Source organism: Sciurus carolinensis, chromosome X (assembly GCF_902686445.1).
Source record: "Sciurus carolinensis chromosome X, mSciCar1.2, whole genome shotgun sequence".
NCBI classification, from domain to species: Eukaryota; Metazoa; Chordata; class Mammalia; order Rodentia; family Sciuridae; genus Sciurus; species Sciurus carolinensis.
Window position 1 is genome coordinate 82,590,145 of NC_062232.1, and position 16,511 is coordinate 82,606,655.

The 16,511-nt window shown below is 39.9% G+C and overlaps 1 protein-coding gene across 1 annotated transcript in view; it reads left to right on the forward strand.

Moving 5' to 3' along the window:
- The first annotated feature begins 3,207 nt into the window (after positions 1-3,207).
- Srpx2 (sushi repeat containing protein X-linked 2) overlaps positions 3,208-16,511 on the forward strand; it is a 28,897-nt gene continuing 15,593 nt past the window's right edge. The window contains exons 1-3 of the mRNA XM_047535663.1: positions 3,208-3,523; positions 5,192-5,394; positions 9,753-9,833. Of these exons, the coding sequence (XP_047391619.1) occupies positions 5,313-5,394; positions 9,753-9,833 (163 nt within the window). The 5' untranslated portion in view covers positions 3,208-3,523; positions 5,192-5,312. The remainder of the gene's footprint in view (positions 3,524-5,191; positions 5,395-9,752; positions 9,834-16,511) is intronic.

A 16,511-nucleotide genomic window follows, 5' to 3' on the forward strand; every position in this document is an offset into this window, starting at 1 on the left:
TTCATTTCATAAACACACATAATAAACTTTAATTTTCTAGTTCCTTTACTCACATCTCTCCAATTACCCTTTGGCTAAGTGCCTATTATGAAATTTCAAAGTACCTCCTACTCATTTTCTGAAAATGTCATATTTTTACGTTATGATCATATGATACCTTATCTTTTCATCAGTTAATTCATATCCTCAATTTAAAAATTTATTTCCTGAATAGGAATATATATTTTATTTCCTATTGTCTCTTGTATGTTCTTGTTATTCCTTCCCTGAAATTCTCTTTTGTGTCCAGATTTTGATCACTTTTTCCATCTATTCTTTTCAGATTCTCCATGAAACTTTTCAATTCCTGATATTGTCTTCTTCAAAACTCATAATAATATAGTTTGGGACATAAAGAAATGAAAATTCTTGTTGAATGGTATCAAGCTTCACAATTCAATATCTGTTTTCTGATAAAGTTGTTTCAAGTCTAGCCTCATGGAGCTTTGCTGAGATCTCAGCTAGGTAAGTCAGTTTTTGTATCTAGTGTTTTAAAAATAATACTTTAGTGACTGCCTTTAGGATTAAGAGTCAAAGTTGAAAATGGTACCAAGCTTAAGAAATTTAATTTAATGTGTATTTTGTCTATGTCTTTGTCTTTATCTTCCCATCCAAACCCTACAGAGAGGTCTGGGGTTTTTTTAACTTTATATCCCCCACAGTGTTGAACATAGTGTTTTGTGCACATAGCAGTTGCTGTAAAAAAATATTTTAAAGTAACCCCAACTGTTTTGAGTAAGCTCTCCACATTACTCACCCCAGTGTTTCTCAGAAATGCTGTCCCTCTCCTCTCACTTATCCTCTTACTTTTATCTCCATATGATCTCCATATTCTCCCCACTTTGCTTTCTCCTTTGACCTTTCTCTGTTTCACTCCCTCTAGCTTTATGTCGGATTGAGGCCTTATGCATCTGTGTTAGGTGCTCAGAATATGAACAAGACTAAAACAAAGTCCTTGCCCTCTAAGCCCTCACAGTTTACTGGGAGTCAGAGATAAATAAACAACAATGACCATAAGTGCAGGAAGTCCTATAATTGAGATGTCCACAGTGTGTTGTGAGAGAAAAAGGCAGGCAAAGTGAACTACCTCTGACCCAGATGAGCTGGAGGAGCCCTCTCAGCAGAGAGGATGGATGCAGTTTCAACAGGCCAAGAAAGAAGGGAAGGGAATACAGAGTAAATATGTAAAAAGGCACAAAAGTATGAAAGGAAGAGCAAGGAAATCACTGTGTGTAGAATGAGGAATAACAAGATGAATGTTTAAATCTAGGCTGCAGACACAGGTACAGTTTGCTTGTGAAGGATATGGTATGCCATGCTAAGAAGGTCAGACTGTATTCTATGCCAAGAGGAATCCAGTGAAAGTTTATTTTAAAAAAGAAACAACCCTGTAGAATTTATTGCTTTGCCTATCCTGTTTCTCATATTCCATTCTTTCCCACTCTCTGTTTCTCTCCAACACACACACACACACACACACACAAACACCCTCATTTCTTATATTCATTTTTTCCTCTAACATATGAATTCAGAATCAACTCCTAAATTGAATCTTCTAGCCTAATCCTATTTATTACATTTTGTTTCCAATCACTCCCCTGAACCATCTTACCAATCAGCCACTCCCACTGTGATCTAACAATGGAGCTCCTGTCTATGTCAATTTCTTTGCCTGAAAATAAATCAAAGCCCACCACTTCCCAAGTACCTCTCACCTCTATCTTCCTAGAGTCCTCAGAGTCTACATACAGCTTCTAGCTCTTGGTTACTGTATACTGTCTCATTGTTTTCTAATTATCAGTGTCCCCCTTCTCATCCCTACTAAACATAAATTCTCTGGAAGCTTTAAAGTAAGCTCAAATAAGATGAAGGATCACACATTCCTTGCTCACCACTGTATCCCATATGCTTGCCTTATAGTAGATGACCAAATAAAGATTCCCTGAACACACACACATGTAATTAAGACTATTTCTGCCTGATGTCTGTATGCTCCACTCCATAAAGGCAAGGATTTTGTATGTTTTGTTCATCGCAGTCTCTCAAGTGCCTAAAATAATGTGAAGCACATAACAGATGCTCAACAAATATTTGTTGAATTAATTAGGATGTCAGGGATTTTGTCTTGTTCACCACTATATTCACCATCTTTGTTTGACACAGTACATGCTTGATAAATTTATTGAATGAATTATGCCAAGATCATGTCTTCCGCTACTTTATATTGCTATCACAATTGTGAACACATGGTATATATTCAATATGTATATTTGTGATTAATTAATTGGATATGAAACAGTTTCAACTGGTTACTAAACTTTGTATTATTTTAAGTATAGTTCTTCCCTTGATGACTGAGAGTTAACAATTTGCTTATATACACAGAAGAGAAACCCTTTCAACAATGGTTAAACATATTTTCATCTACAACTACTAATTTTTCAAGAGATAGAAATATCAATTGTGAGGAAAGAAAGAAAGTAAAGATCCAGTGTGTACTATGCAAGAACAATCTCATTATTTCTTTAAACAAGAAAACTTGATTAGTGAAGAGAAACAGCCCTCCATCAGAGACCACTAGGTGACTATTTAGCAATGGCTACCAATATGCCATGCTTAGATTTGCTTAAACAGCCTCCCACAAAAGCCTCTCTAGGCATGCTTTTCCTCCATTCTTAATATGGAAAAATCATTCTTGATTCTTCTGATAAGAAATGCATGGTAAAGCTAGTGGGGTAGTTCAGTTGCAGAATGCTTGCCTGTCATGTGCGAAGCCCTGGGTTCAATCCCTAACACCATGGTATTTTTTTGTAAAGATAATCTTATCAGAAACTGAAGTCCTGAGAAATTAGGTCATTGGCACAAGGATTTCAAAGTGTGTCTGACCCTGTACCATATAGGTGGAAAGGCAACTTGGAGTTTGAGAGTAGTAAGCAATTATAGGAGAAATCTCCAGGGAATGTCAGAGTCAGCTAACACTCTTCTCCTCAACACTCTTCTCCTCTCCGTGGGGTTTTGAGTTTGTGAAATTCCTTTTCATTCAGTCCTGATGTCATGCTGAGTCATAAAAAGTAATGTTCTTCAGCACAACACATCTCTGGAAGCCCTTTAACCAGCCTCTGTTAGTCATCACTATACTCATGGGCTTGAGGCCAGTGCCATTCACACTTCCCCCTGTTCTGCAGCAGACAGACGGAGCTCTTCTAATCCTTCTGTCTCTTCTCCCCCATCTCTCTAAAATTCTTCTCTAAGGGAGAAACAGCTATAGCTTTGGGGATAATATAGCTTTAAGGCAACTTTTGGCAAATGTGAACGTCCTAACATCTGGGCAGTGTTAACAGAATCCCGGAGGCCCGGACAAACCAGGAGCCACTCGTTCTAGGAATGTTAAAGTAGAAGTTATTTTTTCCCCCGACTGATGAGAGGAGCAGAAAGGAAGGAGAAAGAGGAGGAGAGAGAAAGAGCACAAAAAACTATAACACAGGTAAGATCTGCAATTAACTCCTCATACTACTCTACCTCGTTTCACAGCTATGGACCAGTAAGGAGACCCAGGACTTGGACAACATGGCTGGGGGTAGAATGGGGTGATAATCTTTTATGAAATTGGATCACATGCTGTTTTCATTTGTGCCATGACCTGGTTGCAGACAAATGTTCCCACTAACTTCTCAGCCCACAGTAAGGGATGGCTGACTCCGGTGAGTCAAGTTTTCAGTTTGAGAGATTGGGGAGGAGGTGGGCAGGTAAAGGGTCACCTGAGTATCGAGTCTGAAAAAGGAAAATCCCTGCTGCAGAACAAAGGAACTGAATTGAGGCTAGATGTGGGAGAAGGATCAGTGATTAATTTTATAGCTGTTCATTTTCCTGGATCTTTCTTTCATCCTTTTTTTCTTTTATTACTTCTTCTTCAATCCACCTCTTTTCTTCAGATTTTCTTTTTTTTCTAGCATCATTTCTACATCTTTCCACTTTCTTTACCTTCCCCATTTACTCTCACTTTTTTCTCTATCCAGCTTAATTGCCACTATCTAAATGCAATCTGAAGTTAAATAGCAATGAACTACAAAATGTCCTAACGGGACACTGGCCAGAGTCTGCCATCATTTTGCTTTTCCATTTCTGGAACTGACTCCTCCTCTGAGCATGACATTTCATTGAAAGCATGCAAGTGAATGGGTGCTTGCTAAAATGTCCAGTGGTCAGTTTTTACCAATGGGCAGCAAATTTTAACACTGTCATTTATGAAGTTTTTGCCCACTGGGAACCACAAAAAGTTCCCATCCCATTAAAGTGAGGGACAGATTTGGAAGTAAAAGGGCAACTGGAGCCTGCTCACCCTCTCCTCATGGACCTCAGTGGGTCCTACCTAACCTCTCTGACTTCCTGCTGGCTTAGCAAGGTAAAACTAGAAGGTTAGACTGGATTTGAAAGCCAGAAGCCATTACCACACCACTAAGCCTCAAAACCCAAAGCTAGGAACAGAGCCAAGATATAGTCACTGCCTGGGAGACTAGAGAAGGGAAACATCTAGTCCTGTCCAGTGTGAAGTTGGTAATAATGTTAATACATATTGATTGGTTCCCTATATGCCAGGTAATAATATATTCTTATATTATAAGAATATAATATAATAATATTCTTATAATAATATATTCTTAAGGTAGATGCTATTCTTATTCCCATTTTATAGATAAGGCAATAGAGGCTCAAATAAGTTAAGGAATTTGTTCAAGGTTCCATAGCTAATAGGGGACAGAATTGGATTCCCATCCTGATTTGTATAACTGTAGCGATCAAGTTCTTAGATCATATATGCTAATGCTTTCTCAGATCAATGGTTAGAAAATAAGAGCTGAATAAATGAAACCATAAACTGACAGCCTTTAGATCACAAGATTCCCTTCTGGTTCCGAGTGACTTTTTTTGTTAGCCTTTTCCTGGTCTTTTACTTCAGTATCCATCCCCATAACTTGGTCCAAGGAACATCTACATCTGATCCCGTCAGGATCAGTTGAAGAGTGTTCATTTAATGTCCCAGGAAAAGAGACCATAAATAACAGTCTTGTTATTCTATAAAGTGGAAAATATTTTTGAGGGGGACAATGTAACAGGCATTTATTAATTTTAAAATCTTTTTTCTTCCTCACAGATCCCATATATCTGTCCTTCTCACTTTTGGAAGCTTATAAGTGGCTGGCTTCTGAAAGCATTTTCTGGGTACTTTTGACCACATATCCCCATTTTTACTTCCATAACCCTCCCTTTCAAGGATGGTTGGTCAACTAATTCAAAGAGGAGCTCTTTCTCTGCTGCTCTTCCTAACTCCGGCTGTGACACCGACATGGTATGCAGGTAAGTTTTAGAGCTGTTGGCCATTATTTCCAGGGAGGGCAATGCCTAGACCAAGACCTGAAGAAGGGAAGAGTTGGACTATCATGAAAGATCTTTGTTTTAGATATGGAGAAAAACTACTAACAGGAAATCAAGATGACCAAACATTCTAACTGGCTACCAAGGTTAGCCTTTGAGGCCCCCTAATAAGAGCTATTTGAAAATAGTTTGTGAGAACACAAAACTGAGAAGGTTGGACAAGATGGCCTTTGAAGCTATTGTCTCTCCTGCTTTTGTACTTAACTTCCTAAAAACTGTGCTCTAAATCACTTCTTTATCAGTTAAATCTTTATTCATATTTTGACTCAATACTCTTGTCAAGATCACAAAAATGGATCTAAGTGGTCTATTGGATCTAAATGGTTTAAGTGGAACTTAGACCACTTATCTCATTTGGGAAAAAAATAAGGGAGACAGGCAATCCATCAGACTTTTTCTCTCCCTTTCCCCTCCCTCCCAGACCTTATATAAGATCATGATAGCACCTTTCTGGTAAAGCTGTTAATAGAAATACAGATCACATTCTCTTAATCAGGAATTCCCCAGTTTCTCTTGTTTTATTCCTTACTTCAAGAAGGGATGGAGATTTCTGGATTCTTCAATGTTTCATCCTATGTCCCTGGAGCCATAGAGAGCTACAAGAATGAACTTAGTGAGGAGAGAGAAAAGGAGTAGGGGGGATGAGGGAAGGATAATGAACTGACATATAGAGGTTTTTGATGGGGCCCAGCTGATATTCCAAGTGCTAAGAATATTCTGTGACCTGCAGTGTCTGTCCTCACAGGAGCTGGGGGTAGGGGGTAGGGGAATAAAATAGGCACAACCAATGGGGTTAGGAAAATATCCAGAGATGAGTAAATAACAAACTGCTTCCATCACAACCACAGTCATTGCAGCTAAAATTTTCCACATGCCCTTAGCTCCTGGTGGAGGCCTTTGGCAGTAGCTCTGTTTGTCTGAAACAGCTGCATCAAGCTTTCATACAAATATGCAAACTTCTTCCCCTTTTTGGCTTAACCTGGCTTTGTAGGGGGTGAAACACAAGGGCTGACATTGAGATGAAGAAATTCATATGAAGCCCTTGGCAGAGTACACACTGTTTGGGGTTAAAGGTGCCCCAAGTCTCCAGGAGGTAAATATGCAGCTGTCCTCCCCAGCCTCCCCCTTGCTTCAGTTCAAGCATGCAAGACCAAAATCCAGGCAAAGATCACAGGACTAAGGGAGCAGAAATAGATGGCACAAAACCCAAATCTGAATAACTGTGTGAAACCTCATTGCATGCAAAGGCCTTTGCCTTTCCAGGATGAGAGCCTGAACTGTTGGAGTTCTGAGGTCATGGTTGTTTTTTAAAATTTAGATTCATTTGAGGGTCTCAAAGGGCTTGTTTGCAAAGGAAGCAATCACTGCTCCTTGTGAGGAGCCCAAGCTGGTGAGGTGTCTGACAGCCCTACAAATTCTTCTTAGGAGACTGCATGATGAGAGACATTTGGGGTTCCTATGATTCTCCCCTACATCGGTAGCTCAGCCACTGAACTTGCCTCTAATCATTTGTTCATTCATCCAACAAATATTTATTGAGCACTACCTATACACCCAGGACTGTTTTGGTCTATTCTATAGCCTGTGCTCAAGTGGGAATGGAACAATGCAAAGTAGCCAAGTGTGAATTCTGTGCTAATCAGGAAAAGGGTCCAGGTATAATTAGCAGAGGGTGGGAAAGGTTGGGAATATAAATGAATCAAAGAATGGGTTAAAAGTGTGTATTGGCATAGCTGTGCTGTCCAGAAGTCAGACTGTATTTATCATCATAAGCTAAGCATTAATGAGGATCTTAGTCTTCAACTGTCAGTTACATTTCCAACCATTCCTTTATAAATGACTGTGTTTAGCAGGTCTGACTGTGCTGTGGAAGTTGGAGGAACGCAGTAATAGACCACACTGTAACCAACCACCAATTGATCTAAAGAACTGAGAAATGCTGCCCAAGCCCCTCCCCCAGTGCCAGAGAAGGACACGCAGTGGAATAATGTAAAGAGTGTGCTGCTTTAGTTTCATTCTTATACTCCACCTCAACATCCCAATATATGCATACAAATACTAAAAGGCAGGCAAAGAGGAAAAATGGAGAGGTTTAAAGTATAAAGTGGCCTGAGCCCATTCCTGGTGCAAAGGAAACTTGGCACTAGTCTACCTACCTCTGCACTGTTGTGGAGGCTATAATTATCTGATTGAGGCTTCTCCTCAGTTTTTCCACATCCCCTGTAATTCTGGATTGATGTAAAACGCTTGGTGGCCTTCCTCCCCCTCCACACACACACACAGAGTAAAAAAGCTGGATTCCAAGAAAGATTGTGGTTTTTTTTTTTTTTTTTTATCCATGGTACACATTGTCAGAAGATCTCCTCTACAATTATTTTTAGTGGAGTGTCTAACTTTGGTAAATGCAGGTCAAGTAGATCTGGACTGGAATGCCCACTCTGCTACTTACTAGCTGAGAGACCTTTAGCAACTTCCTTAATTACTCTGAGCCAACCTCTTCCTCTGTACATTGCATAGTGTTATTAGTATCTACCCCATTGAGATGTCACAGTGACAATAACATATGCTTAACACAGAGTAGAAACTGAGTGATGTTGGCAGTCATTGTTGTCTTGTTGTTATTGTTATCCAGCCATAGACTTCTGACACTCCTGTTTTCTCTTCTGGTAAACAGCTGTTTGTTCCCTGCTGAGCATTTCTTCCCAAGCTAGCTCTGTAACAAGTGTGGGGAGACCTAATACTTTAGGGAGCCACACACATCTGGTCTGTTTACAGGAGCTGTGAGGTTTTGAGGCTAGTACTAAACTGAAACAGCTGACAAGAATTCCATGCCTCACAAAGAAACCTCCCATGTGGGAAAAGAGAAAGCAGGGGAGATGAAGCCTAAGGAGAAATAAAGGGAAGCCAGAAGACATGAATTGGGAAAACTGAAAGAAAAAAAAGAAAAGAGAAAAAATGAACTTTTTCCTTTGGAATGAGGGCAAACCAACAAGGACATGATTTCATAAGGCAAACTTTCAGTTTGATTCATTCCCTCGTTCACCAAGTTGGACTGGTTTCCCAACACCCCCCACACCCCCATCTGGATCTGTGGGGAGTAAAGGAGCTTCATCATCTAGCTCATTGCTCCACCCTTTAGAGCAGGGGGCCCTCTGCATCTTCCCAGAGAGGAGTCCTCCAGCTTGTGGTCTGTTTATACAGACACCAAAACCCAGTCTTGTCCTAGAAGCACACCCTCCTAAAAATGGAGAATTCTCTTCAGACTTGAGCACTGGTTGGCTATCCTATTCTTATGCATGCATTCGAACTTAGGGGGGCTGGAAGAAGGCTTTCCGGAAACTTCATTCTGGAAAGGACCAAGTTGTTTTCCAATTAGTTCGTATTCATGACCGATTTCCTGCCGTCTGGTGGAACATACTGTTTAGTCTCCTAGACAGCTGCAGACCTGCCTCCACCAGGGAATGAATCACTTAACTGAATGGAGGTAGATTAAGAATGTTCTCTAGTTCAGCAGCCCCATACTAAAGCTCCTGCTGATTAGAGGAACAGGAAATTTATCCAAAGGACTCTGCCTTGGGCTGAGATGTAACTCAGTGATAGAGCATTTGCCTAGCAAGTATGAGGTCCTGGACTCCATCCATAGCACTGCAAAACAAAACAAACAAAAAAAGGAAAAAGAAGAAAAAAAAAGTATTCTGCCTCCTCATTTCTCAAAACCAGGACAAAGTGCTCATGAGACTGTTTTCATTCCTTCTTGCCTTTTGAGCCATCCATCTCTGCCTTGGCATGCCACCCCCAGCAACAGTAGGCAGTCAGGTGACAAAAATACTCCTGCCCTGTGGGCTAATAGGAGCTTGAACTGTTTTCCTCTGAAGACTTTGAGCAGGACTGTCACTAGGGGAAACACTTAGTTTTTCTTTTTTTTCCTTCTACCTGGGACAAGATTCCATACTCTGAGTTTGGTCATCAAGTGTCTCACCAAGAATCCCAAGTCACATCAAGGTCACTTATAATCCAGATTGATAGGAATGATGGATGGTCAAGAATTTTAATTATTTTTCTTTTGAAAGGAGTCTTCTAGTGCTATTGCTGTGTTCCCTGACCATGAGCTTGCCTTCTACAGTGATCCTCTTATATGCTGAGGGTCACCCACAGTAAGTTAATGCAACTTTGCAAGTCACCTGGCTCCCTGTCCATGGAGTACAAAGTTGTGGGGGAGCTGGGAAGAATTTAGGAAGAAATCTACACACCATCTTGATACTGTCTTTTTTTTTTTATAGGCTCAGGCTACTATCCAGATGAAAGCTACAATGAAGTGTATGCAGAAGAGGTCCCACAGGTCCCTGCCCTAGACTACAGAGGTAATCTTCACTTCTCAGTCTCAGGAACACTCTTTTTCTGGCCTAAGGCCTAGGCCCTTCCCTGAAGCATCATCCTCCAGGCTTGACTCATACGTGCCAAAAATGCAGCACAAGGAATTATCCAGGCTGATTTCTAAACATGAGCTTGGTTACTGACTTGCTGTGTGACCTCACCTCTCTAGGCATCTATTATTAATCCTTAATATTAACTGAGTACGTACTGTATGCCTAATCCTATGCAAGGTAACCCAGTGTGTGATGCAAAGTCTAAGATAGGGTTTTATCCTCCTTAAATGCTTGTATTCTATTGGGGATTAAGAGAGGATAAAATTAGCACATGCCAAGCAAGTAAGCATGAGACTAGGGGTAGCACTAAATGCAATGGGAGTTAAGATAAAGAAGTCAGGAAATCATTCATGAATGATGACATTTAGGCTAGATCTTCAATGATGAATGGAATTTTGAAAACTAGAAAGGGGAGGAGGAAAGGGCACTTGGCAAGGGAGGTGGCCAAAGATAGGAAGGTGAGAACAGACCCATTACAGGAGGGAGCTAAGAAAAAAATAGACTGATTGGAGGAGAGGGAATGTTACAGGAATAGTAGAGAATGAAGTTGAATATAAAAAGTGAGATCAAATTAGGAAGGGCTCTATGACATAGGGACCATTCTAAGGAGAGACAGAGGAATACCTGTGAAGAATGCTGAATAGCAATACCTGAATTAAAAGGAAGGTTAAGCCAGGTGATAACTAATATCCCTTCCATGTCTGATTCTGTTTCTATGCTTAGCATATCGTTGCAGAAAAGTTTAGCTGTTGTGCTAAGGGATATAAGGACCATAACACATGTTTTTGCAGTGGGGAGTGACATTGTAAATAATAATTTCAGAACACTAACCTGCTTATTCTGTTCAGAAAGTAAGGATTTGGAGGAGTCTGGGAAGCTCTCCAGGAACCTTATAGTAAGGTTAGCTAGAGATGATTGAGGGTAGTGGCATAGAAATGGAGAGTAAGGATATGCTCTAGAATGGGCCAGGTTGTAGCACAGTGGTAGAGTGCTTGCTAGCATGTGCAAAGCCCTGGGTTCAATCCCCAATACTACAAAAAAAAAAAAAAAAAGATGTACCCCAGATACATTTCAAAGAAAATGAGCAAGACTTGGTACAGATTAGTTGTACCAAGAAAGAAAGAAACTGATTCTGAAAGCATCCAATCTGAATACCTGGGAGAACTGTAAGTCTCCTCTGAAAGACAAGGTTTAAAAAAGAAAACTAGAGCTGACTACAGGGGTGCATACCTGTAATCCCAGTACCTCGGGAAGCTGAGGCAAGACTGAGGACAACCCCAGCAACTTAGCAAAATCCTGTCTCAAAACAAAAAGGGCTAGGGACAAATCTCAGTGGTAAAACACTCCTGGACTCAATCCCCAGTATCACACACACACACACACACACACACACACACACAAAAAAAAAAAAAAAAAAAAAAAAAAAAAAAAAAAAAAAACCAGAAGCAAGGAAGAAAGAAAACAAACTGGTTTGGTAAAGATACTCTATGGACAGTTGGAAGTAGAAATATGGAGCTTTGTGAGTCCCTGACTTAAATGAATGGGCTGTCTGAGGAAGCAGAGGGCCAAGGTCAAAGCCTTAGAAGATATCTGTAGATATGAGTAGGAAAAAAGGAGCCAACAAGGCAGAGAGAGTTAGCAGTCAGCCATATGAACAGAGATCAGGGTAGTGTCTATCATATTACAGAAGGCACATAAGAGAGTTTTAGGAAAATGGAAAGGTTAAGAAATCAATTATGTCAAGTATTGCAAAGAGATCACATTGAAAGGAGAAATTTTATTTAACAAAAAGGAGGTGACCTTTGACAAAACAATTTCAGTAGAAAAATGATCAGAAATTTTGGTTTTTCTATGCTACTTTTTAGCTACTTTCTTCTTATTATCAATGGTCCATACCCACTGCCTCTGTCTCAGTGCCCACTAATTCCTAAACGTCCTGTAGTCTGTTTTCTACCCACCCACTAATCTCCAAACTGCAGCATCTCTTGAAGACAGTGTTGCTCTCCCATGACCAAATCACATGACCTTGAGCTTTAGTCTCCTCAGTCTCTCCAGCAGCAATGAGCAGGCCTCTTTTTTCTAAACTCCTCTTCCTTGGGATCCATGACATTTTACTATTCTATTCATAGCTGAAGCAAGAAAGAAGATGGACTTTCTGGTGGTAAGAATAGGGAGAATGAAACTGGGATCTTGGGTAACCTTGACTGGTCTCAAGCTCCTGGACTAACTCTCCAATTGCTGCTAGACACTTCCATTTGGAGATGTCTAAAACAAAATTCTTTCATCTTGCCTGAAAAAGTTCTACCAGTTGACATTTCTACTTCTGACAATGGTACCATCATTCTCTTAGCTAGAATAACTTGATGTCACTTCTAATCATTGTCATTACCTTTAATAACTCCTTTTCCTCATTCATCAAGACCTACCACTTCATTATTAATCCATGGGAATAAAACTTTTATTACCTTACACCTGAATAATGGTAGTTGCCCCAGCTGCATTCTCTGACTCATGTTTCTCTATCCCCAAAACCTAGTGTCCCACTATAACCATTTTTCTTTTTCTTTTTTCTGGTACCAGGGATTGAACCCAGAGACATTTAACCACTGAACCACATCCTCAGTCCTTCTTTATTTTTCATTTTGAGACAGGGTCTTGCTAAGATGCCCAGTGCCTCACTAAGTTGGTGAGGCTTACTTCAAACTTATGATCCTCCTACGCCTTAGCCTCCCAAGCTGTTGGGATTACAGACATGTGCCACTATACCCAGCTCCACTATGATCATTTTTAATCAGAATCTGGTCACCATCTATCTTCCCAGCCTGACATCTTTTCACCCTTCTCCCCGCTTGAAATTTGTGCTTCATTCAGAGTGAGCTTTTCCTCACTCTCTCCCTTTCACCAAATATTGAAAGGTACTACTATATACCTCTTCTGAAATCAGCATTTATTGCCTAAACTACTCATTTGGCCTTCATCATATACTGACTCTTTAATCTACTTTTTATTACTCTCAACAAAGTGTCCATTTAACAGAAGGAACCATGAATATCACTCCCACAGAGCCTTGTAACAAGTAGATTCTGACCACTGACATCCTAGGAACAGAAGCCAGATTGCAGACTCTAAATGGGAAAAGTAGATAGTAAAAAAGCAACAAACATAGAAAGTATTTTCAAGGAATCTAGCAACCCTATGATTAATATTAACTGCCTCATTGGTCATTTTTAAATTAGCAAAAAGGCCTTTAGAAAAATATAAGTCAGTTTGGTGTGGTGTTGCATTTCTGTAATCCCAGTGACTCAGGAGGCTGAGGCAGGAGGATTGCAAGATCCCGCAACTTAGTGAGGCCCTAAGCAACTTAACAAGACCCTGTCTCAAAATAAAAAATAAAAAGGGCTGTGATGTGGTTCAGTGGTAAAGTGCCTCTGGAATCAATCCCCAATACCAAAAAAAGAAAAACGGAAAGAAAAATATAAGTCACATAGCAGCCTTTGGCCTTGGGGTCTAGTGTCTTTACAACTTACTCTCAGGACATAAAATGAATTGAATGAGGTTATTAATGATGAGTGGGAAGGAGTGACCAGGAAAAGTACAACCTGAGGTCCTAGCCTTCCTTGTAAGACACTTGTGACTTCATACACAACAACTCTGCAACTGTAGTGATTGAGGACTTTCTGTAATTTGAAGATGGTATCTCCAGATGACAACCATATGTGTCACAGGCACATGCCAAGACACTGGAAGTCACAGTATGTTGTTGCTTGAGGACTGATGAGACAGTGGCTCAAACCCAGACACTGATTTAGGAACTATCAATCATACGGCTAGATATTTTACATGTGCGGTTTTAATTGATTATAACCACACTTCTATAGAACTGGTTTATTATCCCTCGTTTTACAGATCAGGAAACTAAGCTCAGGGAAGTTAAATTTAGAGTCACAGAGCTTAGCAGAGACAGAACAGGAATTTAAACTCAGGTCTGTCTGACTCCAAAGCCATACTGATTCCATCTCTTTCATTAAAAATATAACTCATTACCTAAAAAGAAAAAAAGATAACTGCTAAACAATAAAAAGCATATGATTATTGTAGAGCAAACTGCCCATGTAGTTTGGTACCATTTTCACTAATCTTGCATTGCCTGTTTTTCCTTTTCATGAATCCTAATTTGGAGTCAGAAATTCTTCTCTCAGGTGTACCCTCAGTCTACGGTATTGCTGTGTTCCTCACAGCTTCCCTCAGCCCTGGGAAAACTAGTCACTCTGCCTGGGTTATCTGAAGATAATTACAGAGAAGGACCTTCCAAACCCGTTGCCAGTGCTCTTTTCATTACAGGACTTTTTTTTTTTTTCAAAAAGAGCCCTTCCATTTCTTTGTCCCTGGACAAACTCTTATTATGTGTCACTGTACTAAGTATTTTATAAATGTTATTTCATTTAAATAAATCACATGGTTACTATGTAGTGATATGGAAACATCTCTAAGATGCAACATTCATCCTATTTTTTAAAAAAGCAATGGTAGTAGCTGGAGGTATAGCTCAGTGGTGGAGCTTTTTCCTAGTACATATGAAGCCCTGGGTTCAAGCCTCAGGAACACACACACAAAAAAATCAATGGTGGAAACAGTGGACATAATATACTGTTCCATGTGTTATAAAGGATGGGAAAACAAGATGCTATACCAACATTTGCATTATATGCATAAACTATTAACAGTGGGGTCTTAGTGAGAATGAGTAGGATGGGGGGCATTTTACTGTGTAACATTTTATACTTCTGGGGGTTTGACCCATGTGGATCGACCTCTTCAAAACGGTCAATAAAGTCTTCAAAATAGCTGCTGCAATAGCAGATTTTGTGCTTTGAAAAAACATGGAATTTGGAGCAGAAAAAGCTCGGGTCCAAATCCCAGCCCTATTCCTTATTTGCTGAGGGACCCTGGGCAAATTGCTTCCTCATCTGCAAAATAAGGATAAATACCTACTTAACCTCAGAGGGCTGTTGGGAGAACTAGATGAAGTGATTTATATGAAGGAAAAGTATGTAGTGTAGTACCTAATCACAGTAGATACTCAATATAGACTAACACACATTTCCAAGCAGACATTTTCAGCATACAGTCTTTAATTTTTTGTTTTGTTTTAGGGATTGAACCCCAGGTCACTTAACCACTGAGCCACATTCCTCACAGCCATTTTTATTTTTTTTTATTTTGAGACAGTGTCTCACTAAGTTGCTTAGAGCCTCGCTAAGTTGATGAGGCTGGCCTTGAACTTGTCATCCTTCTGCCTCAGCCTCCCAAGTAGCTGAGATTATGAGCGAGAGTCACCACATCCAGCCACCATGCAGTATTTAACCATGTTCTTAGTTTCATTTTCACACTGGCATTCCTTGGGTATAGTTGTTCAGCCAGTTATGAATCTCTTTAACTGTTTTGTCACCTCTCCCATATTTCCTCATCTCATCCACATCACTGGCATGAAAAGTAATGACACATGCCTCACTTCATTTCTCCTGTTGTACCAGTCTGGTGGCCTTACCCGAAAAGGAAATGAGGTCAGTCTGGAATTACTTGTTCTCGAGGGCTCCTGGAGATCATCACTTCTCTAACAGATCATAAGTCATACATTTAAATATTCTAGAACACTATGCTGTCAGTGTCACCAGGCTATGGTTCTCAGAGGCTATCTTCTTCTTTATTTGAAAATGTGGATTGTTGCTTTGCCCTTCGCCAACCTTCCAACATTTTGTCTTTATGCCAGGATTCCTCTGGGCCAGCACATTTGAACTTATTTACAATAGTTGGGCCCCTCTAATACTGTCTCAGTATTTATCTTGAGCTTTCTATTTCCCTTTACCATTCTTTCTTCTTCTATCAGTTTCAATCTGATGTGTATTTTCCTTGACAGAATAAGGGGAAAAAATAGAATGGAAGTGATTGTTGAGGTCCCAGCCTCCCATTTAAGGTTGTTGTAATATGTGTTGTGACCTTATAATCAACAGCTCTACAACTATAGTGCTTAAGAGACTTTCTGTAATTTCCAGATGGCAGTCCTGTCACTGCCACAGGCTTGAAACTAATGCTGGAAGCCCCAAACGTGGTGTTAGTTGAAGAATAGTTTTCTTTCTGTCATTCGTCTTCATTTTCCAGCTGCACTCAAGCAGAGACTCAACCCTTTCTTTTATCCTATAGCTCCTGATGTGCTTTTGTTTAAAGTCTCAGGGTTACTTTTTGGGAATCAAATCAGCTCACATGGGGCTTTAGTCTTCCCAACCTTAGGCAAACAGATATGGTCCATGCTGTATAAACCTCCTTGCACAGATGGCCCTCCATTTGTTTACATGTGTCCCTTTAAAATCCAAATCCACTGAAGAGTCATTTATTTTGTACTGTATGGAGGCATCTTTATGATACCCTGTAACCTCTTTTGCTCAGTACTGAACTGAGATTGAACTTTCATTCCTAAGCAACCTCCTTTGCTGTCACATTCATTTTCTGACTCTAGTGTATATTTTTGTGTTTTTAAAATTTTTTGTTTTATATTTACATATAGTAAGATTCATTCTTTTGGGTATATAGTTCTGTGTGTTTTAACAAATGCAT